At 50.5% G+C, this 16,244-nt stretch overlaps 1 protein-coding gene across 6 annotated transcripts in view; it reads right to left on the reverse strand.

Moving 5' to 3' along the window:
- CHD6 (chromodomain helicase DNA binding protein 6) overlaps positions 1 to 16,244 on the reverse strand; it is a 181,754-nt gene that overhangs the window by 34,993 nt on the left and 130,517 nt on the right. For all 6 annotated transcript variants that reach the window (XR_010921037.1, XM_067554519.1, XM_067554520.1 and 3 more), the window contains 3 exons: positions 15,836 to 15,946; positions 2,710 to 2,912; positions 2,034 to 2,233 (listed from right to left, as the gene is read on the reverse strand). Coding sequence is in view for 5 of the 6 variants with exons in the window: in XM_067554519.1 (XP_067410620.1) it covers positions 2,034 to 2,233; positions 2,710 to 2,912; positions 15,836 to 15,946 (514 nt within the window). In the remaining variant the exon portion in view is untranslated. The remainder of the gene's footprint in view (positions 1 to 2,033; positions 2,234 to 2,709; positions 2,913 to 15,835; positions 15,947 to 16,244) is intronic.

Raw genomic sequence — 16,244 nt, forward strand, 5'->3', positions numbered from 1 at the left:
CCATGTAGCCCCAACAAAGGTATTCCAGCCTTCCCCATGGAGCTGAGAGCAGAACCCAGCACAGACATAAGGTCCAGACACCTCAATGTGTTCAAGATCCTGAGATGGGGTCCAAGCTGATCCGTCCCCACAGCACTGGCCAGACAGAGCTCTCGCCTCTTCGATGCAAGAGAGCCAGCCTTACGCCATGCAGGTGGGGATGGAGGAGTCCTTGGAGCCTGTTCCCTGGATTAGTGTCCTGGCCACATTTCCCTGTGTTTTCATTCCAACTGGTTCTTGCAGTTTCACTTCTCCCACGAGTGCCTCTGACCCTGGACAGCCCCAGCTCAAACACACTTTCTCCCAGGACTGGGCCAATTCCCCCTCAGCAGCTCTCCAGACCTTTCCCTACCTTGGCTGGCACTGCACGGTGTCAGGGTCACTTCTTGTGCACAGGTGGGCTGGAATTCAGTCCTGCATTGCCAGCCACACACCCAGAACTCATATGCAAGCAGACGCCTCCCTAGGAGCTGCCTGAGAAGTTCTAAGTGCTTCTCTTCGCTAGGAATCCAACTGGGGTAAATTTAGTGCTGTGGTGGCAGTGAGGTGTTAATGACCCTCAACAGATCATGCCGCTTGCTCATTACTTGATGGTGAAATGTGAGCCCATATGTGCCACCATATTAGTTTCTTACTATTGCTCCATTCCATGCTAGGGCCCTCGAGGCACAGCCAGCGATACAGCCCCGCTGGCGTCCGAGGTGTGTGCCAGTGTTCCTTTGAGCCGACCAGCACACGCATGAGCCGCCAGCCCCACACCATCCTGCTGAGATGGCTCGAGTGCAGGAGATGATGATATTAACCACTACTAACTAGGCAATGGCGTCATTCATGCCCAGGAGAAGGTGTGATTGCTGTGAACAAAACCCAACAGTACCAGGCATGGGGGGTGGGGAGGATGGGCGGATTCCTGACCGGGCCTGGGGCTTCAAATCCATCACACAGAGCCTGGCTGCTTTCTCCTCCACACATGGGAGAGTCATTTTTTATACTGCTCACAGCCACTTCACAAACAGCCTCTGGCATGGCCCATGGAATGGAAACGGGTGCAGCTGCCTCAGCTTTCAGAGTGGCTCACCAGTGACGAACTACTGAATGCCAGTGCTGGGAGCCAGCTGGAAAGGCCTGCCAAACTTAAAGCCACATTGTCCCATGGGTATTGGGCACCCATACAGCGCCCAGGCAAGGGGCTACACTGGCTACTTGCCATATATCAGAGGGCCAGGTCTCGTTTATCTTAGAGTCTCAGTATCCCAGCTAAGCAGCACAGGGATGAAACAATCATAGAAGATTAGGGTTGGAAGGGACCTCAGGAGGTTACATCTAGTCCAACCCCTGCTCAAAGCAGGACCAACCCCAAGTAAATCATCCCAACCAGGGCTTTGTCAAGCCAGGCCTAAAAGACCCAGATACTCCCTGCCTTTTATGAAGTGCTGGGGGATCTACACATGCAGCGTCCTACAGGGGATGGCTACTACAGAATGGAGCAGATTCATCTTACAATGTGGCTGCCTGCAGAGACCACAGGTCCAAGCATGTAACCCTCTGGCATGAGCCAAGCAACCAGCACTGGCCACACCTTTGTATTACTGAGAATAGAGGCCACCATAGCTGCACTCTGCTACTTGCCTCACAGGCGACATTTGCCCGCCATCCCTGATGGGCCCAAGCCTGTTTGTTGGTCTAAGTAACAATCTAGCCTGGGAAACAGGCATCTCAAGTTGGTCTGGTGCCCTAGCTCTGCAGCCCAAGATTCCCTCTCAGCTGGGCCAGGGCTGCCTTTTTGTATCACAGAGCCCCTCTGCCATTGCCTCCAGAGCTCTGGAGCAGTCAGCCCTGTGGCCACTTGGCCCCCATACAGTGGTTCTTTGTTGCCCAGCTTTGGCTCTGTGTGGCTGCTGGGAGCCATTCTAGTTTAACTTTCTAGCCCTGGCACTGAAGCCGGGCGTGCTGGCAGCTGACAGAGGAGCAGTAACTGGCGGGAAAGGGAGTACCTGAGTGATTTTGCAGGGACTGATTCTGGCCGTCCTTCGTTGGAGTGATCAGATCCCAGATAAAACTCTTAATCTTCTCATCTCCCTTGTAGTGTTTGACACAATAGACCAGGAGGGCCCGGCAAATCATCTCCATGTCCTTCTCATTCAGGTGCCACTTGAACCGCCCGTGGGTCAGGATATCCTTCCAGCGCCCCCAGCTGGAGGAGCAGAAACATGAACACTACAAGTGAGTGTACTTCTCCAATGGGGAGCCTGGGGCACTAATGGACCAAGCCCAGCCAGCCCCTGGTGAAGTAGGGAAGTGGTACCGACCCATTTTGCAGATGGAGAAACTGAGGCACAGGGGGGTTTTGTCCAACATCACACAGTGGGTCACTGGCAGAGGCAGGAATAGAACTCAGGAGTCCTGACTCCCAGCCCATACCCTAGCCATAAACCACACTTCCTCCAGAGCCATGGGGTTTGTGGCACAGCACCCAGCAGTCCCCCCTGCTGCAGCAGAGCCAGGGTAGTAGCTCTGCAGCTCTCTGCCAGGTTTGTGGCCCCTGGTGCAGCCACCTGCAACAGGCACAGACAGACAACAGCAAACATGTGTCCCCTAGCCGCTGAGAGCCACAGCTGCCATGGGGGAGAGCCCAACCTCACATGGCAAGCAGAGCCAGGTAAGACCCACCCGAATATGAGCAGGTTCTTCTCCACACGGAAGCACTCAGCCCGCAGGTAGCGCCGTGTCTTCTCATTGAGGCGTCGCGAGCGTGTGGGCCGCTCGTCAGAGTCACTGTCCAGCTCCGAGAACTCCATCAGCTCATCCTCCTCAAAAGAGTTGTAGTGCTTGGTCTGCTTGCGGACACGGGGCCTGTCAATCACTAAGCTCTCCTGCAAGGGGAGACAGCGAGAGGCTAGTGTACTCAGAACCACCTAGTAGACCCTTCCCTTTGCACGATGCCTTCACGGGCCACTAGCACAGAGTGCAGAAGGATGCGCCTCTGCTCTATGCTGCCCTCTGGCCATGGCAACCTCTAGCACCACCCAGCCCTCTCCAAGCCCATCACCACATCCAGCATCTGGTACCAGACCCAGATGGCCAGTTCACACCCAGCCACTATGGACTGCCACCCACAATTAACAGGGGGTGCAAAAAACAGAGAGTACTTACTGTAACGGGAGGCTGTTGGAGACGTGTGGTCCCTATCTGTACTCCACACATGCATACACACATACACCATGTGCCCGAGTACGGAAATTCTTCCAGTGTCCACTGGCCTCTACGTGCACCGTAGAACTTCTTATGCTCCCAATTGAGAGTATGAGAGACAGTGCAAGCTGATGCCTCCCCAGTTCCTCTTTTTAATCACAAATCCAACAGGATATGAAGCAGAGGGGCTGGAAGGTGGGTAGTGGAATACAGATAGAGACCACACATCTTGAAGAACCTCCAGTTACAGTAAGTAACCTCCATTTCTTCTTCAAGTGCTGGTCACTATGTATATTCCACACATGGGTGATTGGCAAGTAGTGCTCAGACTGGAAGTGGGTGTGAGGAAGCTGGTAGCAAAGATGCTTGCAGCACTGTAGATCCCACCGCTGCATCAGCGGCGAAGGCATGAACAAAGCGTAGTGTATCGCGAACATGTAGATAGAACTCCAGGTGGCCACTTTGCAAATGTCTTGTGGCGGGATGTCATGTAGGGATGCTGTGGAGGTGGCCTGTGCTCTCATGGAGTGAGCTGTGACCCCCACAGAGGGAGGGATCTTTGCTCCCCACTAGCACTCTAGGATGCATCCTGAATCCCATTCAGAAATCCTCTGAGAGTTTATGGTTTGCCCACACGATTTACCTGCACTAGCAATAAAAAGCCTCGGTGATTGCCTAACGGGTTTCGTTCTTTACAGGTAAAACACCATGACACGCCAAACAGAGGCAGTGAAGTATCTTGTCTTCAGCAGAAGCTGAGTGTGGTGGGATGGACTAGGTCCACAGGCCCCCTGCTCAAGGCCTCGTGGACCTGCCCCACTCAGCCCCAGAAAAGAGAAGAGGAGAAGTCCTCCAGGCAGCCTTTGGTGGCTGCAGGGGAGCAGCCAATCAGAGGGGCTGATGGAAAGGCCAATCGGGGTCAGGAGGACCATATAAAAAGGAGCAACAGAGCCAGAGCACTAGCAGTCAAGCTGCTGCCTGGAGCTGGAAGAGAGAAGCAGGTTCCTGGCTGGCTGGAAGAGCACCAGTGCAGCTCAGTGCAGGAAGGACTAAGCCCAGAAAGGGCTGCCAAAGACAGGGGGAGCCAAGAAGGAGCTCCTGGCTGGCTGCATGGATCAAAAAAGGACTGAGCCGAGAACATAGCCAGACCAAGCAAAGGTGCCCTGATGAGCCCTGTTGGTCTGGTTAAAGACTGAGCCCCGGGAAGGCTGCCGAAAAGGACACATCAATGGAGGGTACCGTGATGGGCCCTGTTGGACTGTTATAGAGGGCAGTGTCTCCGGGGAGGAAGCCTTGGCGGTACAGTGCCATACCAGGGCTGGGAGAAGGTAGAGACTGCATACCGCAGAAGGGATTTGTTTGTTCCACCTACAGACAGTGTGTGTGAGTCGGCCAGAGGGCTGAGTCTGTGAAGAAACCATTGACCAAGGGGACGCGAAGGGAAACCTTTTCTTTGTAAAGCTATATATGGAGAGTTTGCAATGATAAGAGCTTGCTGATCCTCCTGGTTGAAGTGATAGCTACTAAAAACACCACCTTCCTGGACAGGTGGAACATGTCACCATGGGCTCAAAGGGCGGATTGGTGAGTGTCAACAATCCCACAGTGGCGTGCCCCATTGCATGACTATCTCACTTAGGATTGAATCATGGATCTCCCACTCCTGGTCTGCCGAGAAGCGTCTACTCAATTTGTCTGGTAGGGAGCTGTGGATATCCAGGAGATAAGTGGCCTGGATCATGATGCAGTTCCAGATGAACCAGTTCCAAAGTCTGATTGCTTCCAGCTCTAACTCCAGCAGGTGATGTCCACATGCACTCCATTGTCTCAATGGGCTGGACTGTTCACAAGTAAGGAGATTGATGCAGTCATTGCAGCCTCAAAATTGGGAAAAGCAGTAGGAAAAGATGGTATCCATCCTGAGTTCCTATATATCCTGAGTTCACTGGCATGGAAATGGATGATTCAACTGTTCACCAACATTTTGGAGACTAGTGAAATTCCCTGCATGTGGCGAGAAGCAAAGGTCATTACACTCCTAAAGTCTTGAAAATCTGTTGGTCAGCCTTCTAATTCTAGGTCAATCTCTCTCGAGCACTATCTATAAGGTGATGGAGTGTATGATTCTGAACTGAATTGGGCCCACTGTGGACACCAGTCTAACCAAGAAGCAGACTGGTTTTTGACTCCACAGAAGTTGCTGTGACCAGGTCGTAGCCCTCACTACACGTGTCAAGGATGGATTCCAAGGAAAACTCAAGACCGTTACTGCTGTCATTGATCTGTCAGCAGCACATGACAGACTGGAAGGATGGTCCAAGTACTGAAACTGGCCAAAGTGAACCCATGTACGAATTCCACACCACACTCAGTGGCTGAACCATGTTCATATACCTCAGAGATCAAACCAGCAAGCTGCGCATTCTGAATAATGGGCTACTACAAGGCTCTGTATCTGCTGTGACACTCTTCAATTCTACACAATATGTCTGAAATGATAGTGCAGAATTTTGACTATGCTGATAATATGGCACTCGCAACTCAGGCTCATTGCTTTAAAGAACTTGAAGTGACCCTTACATCTGACCTTAAGATCATGGAGGAATACTTCCAAAAGTGACGGCTGAGACCAAATCCAGGCAAATTGGTCGTCTCTACTTGCCACCTTGGCTACAGAATCACATAAAACACTCTGTTGAGTTTTGTGGTGAAACTGTGCATTAAGACCCAAAGCCAACATATTTCAGTATCATTCTTGACTGCACCCTGACCTTGCATGACCACTTCAAGAAAGCAGCCTCCCAAAGTGAAGACTTGCATCAACTTTATTCAAAAGTTAGCAGGAACAAGCTGGGGATCAACTGCCCCCGTGCTACAAACCTTGGCCTTGGTCCTGGTGTACTCAAGTGCAGAGTACTGTACATTTGTATGGATAAGACACTGTCATACCAAACTTGTAGATAGGCAGCTTAGACCATGAGATTCATCACAGGAACTTTAAAATCAACACCTCTACCATTGGCTTTCTGAATTGGCAAACTTCCAACTTCCAGTTATATGTCGAGATATAGCCACAGCATAAGAATTTAAACATGCCGAAGACTACACAGAATTTCCCATTCATCAGATTATGAATAAGATACCCCAACAATACCTGAAAGTGCGAAAACCACTATGGACCACACGTGACCACCTCACATCTCTAGATCTGGCTGGGGAATGGCAAAATGTCTGGACCTCATCTACCATTCCAATCAAGCACATCATTGCTGACCCAATGAGATGCCCTCCCATTTTTGACCTGCCACAGAGACTTTGGACCACATTGAACCACATCTGAACAAACCATGGAACGTTGGACTACCTGATGCACAAGCAGAAAATCAAAGACTCACCTTCATGCAACTGCAGTGAGAAACACATCGTAATGCAGTGCCCCAAATGTGGATATCATCCAATTCACCTTTGAATCCATAACGTCACAGAGAAGGCCTTGAAATGGCTTAGACTTGGTCTACACTTACCTCAGCAAAGTACGCAAAGAACCTGCGTAACTCCTTTCGACTTCTGTGCTTCTCTTCTGTGCGCTGTCTTCACTGCACTGCGCTACTTGAGGAGGTGGTTTTAGTACTTCGACTTCTGGATCAACTGAGCAGGTCTTCACTGACCGCTCAGTCGATCCAGGTAAGTCGATCTGACGGCAGTGACTTTGCCGCCATCAATGTAGACATAGCCTTATGGACCTACAATTGCATCTACGGAATGTTGCTCTGCAGATGACATACATGCAAGAGAGAGAGTGAGTTTCCAGGCAGAGGGGACAAGATCTTGCTCTGCCCTGTTTGTACCACAGTGGTGACATTGTCTGACATCACCTGTATATGGAAGGAGTAAATGACCAGAAGGAAAGCCTTGCACACAAGCCAGATCACCCTCAGTTCTATTAAGCTTATATGTAGCCTGGCCTCTCGTGGGATCCAGATTCCCTGAGCAGTGTGGTTGTTCAGGTGAGCACCCCACCCCAGGAGGGAGGCATCCATCACAATGGTGACTCTGGGGGTAGGCAGATTGCAACACCCACCATGACCTTTACCAGGTGAGGGGAGCAATAACTCTAGTGGGAATGGTCATCCTAGAGTTGATGTGGTCCTTGATCAGTCAACAGATTGAGTGGATCCAAGCTTGTAGGCAATGCAAGTTAAGACTGGCAAACAGTGTCACGTAGATGCATGTGGCCATGTGGCTAATAGTGAAAGACACCTGCACACTGTAGTTCTTGGTTTGTGGGTAATGCATGAAAGCAGTTTGCTCATTATATGAAACGTGTCTGTGGGAAAAAATGCTCTCACAGAAACCGAGTCCAGTGTCGTTCCTATATCGTCCCTGTTTATCGTCCCTGCGGGTAACAAAATGCTCTTCTCTATTTATGCAAACTTGTAGGGCTACCAAACACTTTATGAGAAACTCTGTTGCCAACCTGACCTCCTGACATGATTGGCCTACCAAGAGCCAATTGTCCAGGTATGGGAAAACTGTGTAGCCCCATCATCTCATCTTATCTGCTATCACAGAGAAAATGTTTGTAAACACTCTGGGTGCCATAGCTAGCCCAAAGAGGAGAACTTGGAACTGTAAGTGTTCCTGGCCTACCATAAAATGCAGGACTTTCCTGTGTGAGGGGTGAATAACCAAGTGAAAATACATGTCCTTCATGTTGAGAGTTGTGGACCAATTTCCTGAAAGGAGGAGATTATTAATGCCAGTGTAATCATCCAGAATTTCATCTTTTGAGCAAAGGTGTTAAGTTGCCAAAGGTCCAGAATGGGTCTCCGCCATCTGTCTTTTTTGAGAATCAGGAAATACAAGGAGCAGAACCCCCTCCCTTGATACTAAGGTGGGACACATTCTAAGGCCTCTCAGTGTAAGAGGGATTCCACTTCCTGTTGAAGAATCACCTCATGAGAGTGGTCCCTGAAGGGGGACTGGGAATGGGGGTTTGTGAGGAGGGAAGGAGATAAATTTTATGGAGTATCCCTGAAACCCAAACTCCAAAACCCAACTGTCTGTCATGATCATCCCCCAGTTGTGGGTGAAGAGTGAGAGATGGTCCCCAAAAATGACCGAGGAAGAGGTGGGTGGCATCAAAGGTGGTATGCAGGTCTTGACCAATATTTCCAAAGTGGTCCTTAGCTGGTGGTTGGGAATGAGTAGAGGCCGTGGGAATAAAGTGGGCTGAGAAGCAAGGCTTCTGAACCCTCGGAGGTTTTCGCAGAAGCTCAGGCAGGTGTTGGTAATAAGATGCATGAGGAGGGAGTGACCTTGGTCTAGGAGGGAGTGACCTTGGTCTAAAAGGCTCTCTCTGGTGTTTCCTCCTGGGGACTGGAGAGTAAATTCCCAGGGAACACACAGTGGATCTTGGGTCCTTTAATGAATGCAGGGATTCATCTGTTCTCTCATTAAAGAGATTCGACTCCTGGAGGTCAAAGGAGGTCCTGGATAACTGCCTAGGAAATCCTGGCAATCGCAATCAAGAATTCCTCCTCATGACTAAGCCAATGGCTAGACTTCTGGAAGCTGTATCCGCTGCATCTACTGTGGCCTGGAGAGTTGTTTTTGTCACTAGCTTTCCCTCCTTTTTAAAGGTTTGAAATTGGGCTCTATCCTCAGTGGGAAGCTTATTTATGAAATTTGCAAGTCTGAAATAGTTGTTAAAGTCATATTTCGCTAATGGAGTTTCGTAGTTAGCAGCATGAAATTGCAGGCTTGAGGAGGAGAAGACCTTTCTCTCAAGGAAGTACAATCTCCTAGAGCCCTTGTCTGTTGGAGTGGTCCTTTGATAGTGTGACCAAGCCCTTTATATGTTGCTACATGTACCACCAGTGAGATGGGAGCAAGGTGGGAGAACAAAAATATCAGCTCCTTTAGTGGGAATGAAGTATCTCCTCTCGGCTATCTTTGGAGTAGGGGCACAGTATGCTGGAGTGTGCTATATGCTCTGGCTAGTTCCAGGATGGCTTCATTAACTAGGTGGACTATCTTGCTTGGTCCCTGAGATTGCAAAATATCCAGAAGCTGATGCTGAGGGTCCTGGACCTCCTCCAGTGAAATCTGGAGGTTGCTGGAAACTCTTTGCAGTAGTTCTTGGTACTGCCTATTTGTCATCCAACAGAGATGGAGAGGAAAAAGTGACCACTTCATCCAGCGATGAAGATACACCCATCAGAACTGCAGATGTAGGTCAACTTCTTCCTCCTTGTACACTGATGGATCCAGTTGGTGGGAGGGAGAGGGGCAGTATGATTCTTGAGAAGGGCCCAGATGCCTACCATACGGCTCCCTGGACCCCAATAAGGCCAGAAGGAGGGGTTTTTTGGTTGCGGGGGACCCCAAGAAAATCAGTACCAGATGTCCCTGGTGAGGTCATACTCTGAGTAGCGAGTGTGACTCCTAGACTGTCTGTCAGGGCTCAACAGTCTCTATGCAGATACCGGAGCAGCTAGCACCTCCAAGTCTGAAATAAAGGCGGGGCCATCGGTACTAGAGCATTCCTGCCAGAGGGGTGGAGGTGAATGCTCCTGGGACATTGACATAGAGCCCTCTGGTGTAATAATATCCCTCAAGAGGGCAGCGCCGGAGAAAAGGACAGACTGTGAATCAGTAAGGACAATATCCTTCAATGTTAAGTCTCCATATGCCCTGGTGTCTGAGGGGTACCAGAGGTCAAGTCCAATGGACTCAGTGTGTCCCTGGATGAATGAGGAGGTGCAGAAGATGGATCCAGACCAGCACTCATAGACAGAACCAGTGAATGTCGGTCCTTATGCTTCGGTACTGAAGTGGCCGACGGAACTGGCAGATCTTTCTTTTTCCACACTTTTCCCCCCAACCTCAGGGTCTTTAACTAAGCTGGTTCCTTAGGTTCTGTGTGCGAAGTCTCACCTAACCTGAACAGGCTCAGGGAGGGATCACGTTTCTTGTGGAATGTCCTCGATGAGGATCTGTCCTTACATCCATGAGTGTCTTCTACTGTCATGGAAAGCCTTCAAAGAAAAGCCTTTGGGCTTAGGCACTGGAGGCTCTGCTCCTAGGCACATACTTGGAGAGGCATTGCACATAAGTTGAGGCCAATGTACAGGGGGTCTTCCCTGGCCTGGATCGGATCATTGCCTCATAGCCTTCTCCATCAGGTGCTTCTTCAGGTGAAGCTCACAAGCTTCTCAGGTTCTGGGTAGGAAGGAGCGACAGATACAGCACTTGCAGGGATATGCGGCTCATCTGGGCAGTAGAGGCAGTGTTGATGTTCATTGCTGATGAAGAAGGAGCACTAGCAAGACATGCAATTCTTGAAACCTAGGGTTCTGGGCATAGTCCCAGACCCAGGAAAGGATTCCCCAACTTGGGGGAAAAAAACACACTACATTACCTAACTAGTAAGCTAAGAAAAATAATGATTTACAAACGTCTGTACAGATGTTACAAGAGCTGCAGGAGGAAGACACAGGAATCTGACTCAGGCCAGGTGCAAGTAGAAAGGAACTGGAGAGGTATCAGCCTGCACCGTCTCTCATACCCTCAGTCAGAAGCACGAGACCACCTATGGAGCATGTGCAGGCCAACAGATACTCTTGGAAGAATTTCCGGACTTGGATGCATGGCACACATGTACCGAGGTGTGGAATAAACATAGGGACCAGCAGTCAATGAAGAATGAGTGTATGTATGTGTGGCAGGGGTGGGGAATGACAATCATTTACAAGCACAAAATTGTGCCTGAAATACCTGTGACACTCTGTGTCCCAAAAACAGCACCCTGGAACCCCCATATTCCCCACTGTGCACACAGGCACCCCACACCAGCTGGAATCACACTATAGCCCCTAATGGTTGCTGGTCCTGCTGAATCCCATCTCTCTCCAATAACACAAAGTCAGAGCCGAGCGCACGCACGCATGCACGCACACCTCTTTTCTTGTTCGAACAGCGAAATCTGAAGAGCTGCTGTGAAATGTTGCCCATTAAGCCTCCCCTTTGCTACCATCGAAGCCCATCTGCTGTTGCTGCCCTAGCTGGAATTTCGGAAGCCAGAACCCCTCGGGAGGTGCTGAAGCTGGCTGCATTGAAGTCTACACTTGCCAAAGGAAGCTGGAAGACAGAGGACCAGCTGTTCGGCTGAGCATGCAGGCCCGGCAGGACACGCTCCGAGAGCAGGATCAGAGGACTAGATTCCATCTGTTCACTCTTTCTTCCAAGAAGGCAAAGTCCTAATTCTTTGTTTTTAATGTTCCCTGCTAGAAACATCTTATAACGTGGATGGGGCAGGCAGGTGCCACAGTGGAGCTGGGGCTGGGGTGGCTGCTATTGGCTAGGAGATGTTCGCAAAGAGTATGCTGTGAATGTTCCTGATGCTCTGGTGCTGGAGCAGCAGCTGCAGGCAAGGAGAAAAGGCCAACTAGCAAGTATCTCTGGAAATATCCTGGCCTCTCAGGGAACTCCAGCTGCCATATTTACCCACTATCACTGCTGGGCAAAGGGAAATTTACAGATGTGGGCAGCACGGCAGTAGCCACAGCAGAACCATCTGCAGACTTAACCCAGTGAACCACCCAAGCGCATGACAGCTGAAAGGATTCCCTGACTGTGCATTTGCTGTTTGCATTTCCCTTACCTTGGACAATAGCAATAGGCTAGTCAGTTTTACTTCCTGGTTCCCATGTACTAGCCCAATGTCGTGATGTTGGATTGCAAACACAAACAAAACGTTCAACTCCTCTTTGCACTCGGTTTTTTTGTAACTCACAGAAATGTCCCCGTTGTTTTATGATGTTTCTGTTCACAATAATTTCAATACAGGTGGTTTTCTTTTACTAGACAAAGCCTGATTGTTGGGCTTGACCAGTGCTCCCTTTGAAGCAATAACCTAGACAATACAAAGCCAGGCAGAGGGCACTAATAATTACACGCTCTACAGGGCGGCTACAGGCATTATCAGAACAGTGTGACTCCTAGGACCATGGGATGTGCAGGGGCAGTGATAAGTTCCTGCCCTCCCCCCTCATAGCAATACATCACGCACCCCAACTCCACAGCATTCCCAAGGCACTTTAATGTTAATTAAGTGATCCTCTCAATTTCTCCACCCTGCCCCATGGGAATTATTAGTCACCTTCAAACAGATCAGGAGAGGAAGAAGCTGTGCTGCCGCTGTCGCCTTCCAACCCTCTAGCATGACATCAGCTTGCCCACAAGGAATGATCTTTGTCGGGCAAACTGAAGCTTCCTTTCAACAGGCAAATGCTCCCAAATCCTGCCCAGTCAATGCAACAGGCTCTAAGGAACAGGGCTCCTCTCACCACACCATGCTCTGATAGCAACGGCTGCAGCCTAACCAGGTCAGGGAACGGAAGGAATTTGGGCCAAACAGATGCAAAATAGGGAATTCAAGTACAATTCTTTCATTCCCTTTTACAAAGCTGATATACAAATTACCAGCTTCCTCCCCCATGGACATGTTAGGGTGAGCCAGGTGACTTTTAGCCTGCAGCAACAGCAGTTCTGGCTTGCAGTGATGCCCCTGAAGCAGAGTGAGGAAGCAGCATCTCACATACAGCCCCAGATTTCCACAGGATTCCCTCCCTTTTAATAAGGGACAATGGCCTCTGGGTGCAGCCCACGCTGCCAGGGCCCCCTAGAGCCAGCAAACCATACGTGGCAGCTCCTGGTTAGCATTTTACCGTCACCGTGATGCTGCAACAGCTCTTTAAATTCCTCTGTGCCACCACTGGGTTTGGCAAGCAGCACATGAAGAATAAATTACAACAGGGAGTGCAGTTATTAAGGGAAAATTTACACTGCTTTTGAATTAAACAGGGCTGCATAAGGCATGTCAGACCCCTGGCACCCCAGTCTCTCTCATGAGAGCCATTCCCCACAGAACCGCCTAGTTGCCATTCAGCTGGATTTCCGGTTTAATACATACTATAAATGATAGAAAAAATCCACTGGGGCCAGTATTCTCATTGCATGGCCTGGGCTTAGCACCGCAGCCAAGGAGGGATCGGGACCAGGCAGATGCTTCAGCGACATCTGATAAATGCTCAGCATTGCTGGAGGGGCAATGAGAGAGGCCCAAGTACTACTGAGGTCAATGGGTGCAGGGGGGGCAGAGAGAGCTGCACTGGCCAGGTACTGTCTTGTACACACAGCAGCCCACCCTTGTTATGGCAACCATCTGCCTCTGTCCACCCGCTGCTACTCCCTGCCCAACCCTTGATCCAGGAATCAGTGAAGGGATGGGGCCATGGCAGGAGCAGGCATGGGAAACACCAGCAGGAGGGAGGGGCACACCAGCCATGCCGCCTGTAGGGGCTGCTGCACTCAGCAAGGGGCTGAGGGAGAGTGAGCAGATCTTAGCACTCTGAGACTTAAGTGAATTAAATAAACAGGGTTCCCTGGTGCAAAGCCACTTGGCCAGCCCCACTGTGACACGGCACCCACCCCTCCTCCTCATAAATCTAGAGGGGCTGAATCCACCTCCGGGGTTGCTGGGTCGAGAAGAGCCCCAGGGTAGATGGACAGGGCCCCAGGCTATGTTACATCTTCAGGGGTGCAAGGGAGCTGCAGCCAGCCCCCTTCAATCACTCACGTGGCAGCAGAGCCCAGAGAACCCAAGTACACAGCACCAGGCAACAAATGCAGCTGGGGATCCACGTGCTCCCTCCAGGGCAAGGTTTTCTTCAATGGGCATAAATATAAGAACGGGGCTATACTGGGTCAGACCAATGGTGTATCTGGCCCAATATCCTGTCTTCTGACAGTGGCCAATGCCAGGTGATTCAGAGAGAATGAAATATACCAAGCATCCAAGCTCCTGGCAGTCAGAGGCTAGGGACACCCAGAGCATGGGCTTGCATCCCTGACCACTGCGGCTAATAACCATCGATGGACCTATCCTCCAGGAACTCATCTCATTCTTTTTGAACCCCTTTATAGTTTTGGCCTTCACAATATCCCCTGGCAACAAGTTCCACTGTGCATTGTGTGAAGAAATACTTCCTTTTCTTTGTTTTAAACCATCTGCCTATTAATTGGCTGCCCCCTGCTTCCTGTGTTATGTGAAGGAGTAAATAACATTTCCTTATTCACGTTCTCCACACCAGTCCCAATGTTATAGACATCTATCATATCCCCATTTATCATCTCTTTTCCAACATGAATAATCCCAGTCTTTTTAATCTCCTCATACGGAAGCTGTTCCATCCCCTAATCATTTTTGTTGCCCTTCTCTGAAACTTTTCCAATTCCAATATACCTTTTCTGAGATGAGGCAAGCAGAACTGCATGCAGTATTCAAGGTGTGGGCCTACCATGGATTTATATAGTGGTGTTATGATATTTACTGTTGTTACCTAACCCTTCCTAATGGTTCCTAGCATCCTGTTTGCTTTTTTGACAGCCACTGCACATTGCATGTGACTGTCAGGTGTGGCTGTGACTCCTCGGAGATCAGTGCTGAAACTCAGCCCCAGACAGGACCTGCAGTGCGACACCCTCCATCACGGAGAAGATTTGGGTTTGGTCAGTCCCATCTGGGCCCAGCACTCACTGCAGCTCACTGATGTGCCACACAGACGACAGCTGCTCTGAGCTGGGGACAGGGCAGGCAGTGCTGAGCCCCACAACGCATGCACACCCCCAGAGAGATGAGATTGGCTCAATGAGACTGTTGGAGGGGGAAAGGAGATGAGAGAGCTGGGGCCATCTCCTGAGGTCCCGCAGCAGCTGGGCTGGCCATCGACCCTCCCACCAAGTGCTACACTGTGGGGTGCTTACAGCTATCAGAGTCCTCCTCTCCCCAGGGGAAGTGAGAAGTGCCACCAGTGCAGCTCCATGCATCCCCCCTTTTCCCCACGCACCAGAGGATGGTCAGAGCAGCTGCTGGTTGGCTTAGGGATGTAAAAATGCATTTAAAAATAATCTGTTTAAATGTTCTAAAAATAGAACGGTTAACCGTGGGGGGAGGCTGTGCTGGGCACGACTCCTCACTGCTAAGTGAGAGCTGCCTAGCTGCGCCGCATCCCCAGGCTCAGCTGCTCTGGCTCGGGAGAAGCTCAGTGCTCTGCCCCCCCCCCCAGTTTCAGCATAATCAGCTGTTTAAAACATTTGAACAGCTGATTACCGTTTAAATGGTTAGGCTTTTACATCCCTAGTTGTCATCACTGCCAAATACAAGAACTGTGGCAGTGTCCTACACTGGGCTGCTCTTCCTGCCCAGCTTGTGCTTCTCAGAGCAGCCAGAATTAAGTACCCTACCTCCCAGCAATCCCTCCTTTGGGAGCTACTGCACACCCGGGACTCTGCACCTGCACGGAATGCAGCCTCAGGAGTGCAGCACTGCAGCTATCAGAGCTCACACAGCAAACCTGCCCTGGCCAAGGGGGAGCGCCTGGGATCCAAACAGCGTGCAGCTGGGTTTGCTAGCAATGGAGACGTGTGCATGTGCAGCTGCACGGAGGAGCCTGCGTGTGTGTGTGTGAAGAAGCGTGTAGATGCACAGGGGAGGTTGCGTGTGCATGGCTGCCCATTTTCAGGGCAGTGCACACTTTACCTTTTCGTTCTTCGCGTCCGTGTCCAGCTCTGCTATCTTAGCCCACTTCTGCCAGAAGTTGGGGTCATCCAAGGAAATGTCAGTTCTGTTCCCTGAAGCGACGAAGCTGGCCTGAGGGTGAAGGAAGAGTCAGTCAACGGTCTGCAATCCATTACAAGCCACAGCAAGAGAAGCCGTGTCCTCCCACCAGCACACCTGTCTGCACAGAAAAAGGACCACTGCCAACAAAACTGTTTGCAAAGGTGCAAGCAGTCTCTTCATTTGCTAAGGGGGACCAGGTGCCAGGATCATTTCCGGCCCACTGGAAATTCAAACGGCCATTTAGCCCTGGCAATGGATAAGAGGTGGGACAGCCCCACGCCTTCAAGCAGTGCCCAAATCACAAGTCTTGGGAGCAAAACACAGCGCA

Source organism: Emydura macquarii, unplaced genomic scaffold (assembly GCF_026122565.2).
Source record: "Emydura macquarii macquarii isolate MOO-44397 ecotype Brisbane River unplaced genomic scaffold, CSIRO-AGI_Emac_v2 contig_1483, whole genome shotgun sequence".
Lineage (NCBI taxonomy): Eukaryota > Metazoa > Chordata > Testudines > Chelidae > Emydura > Emydura macquarii.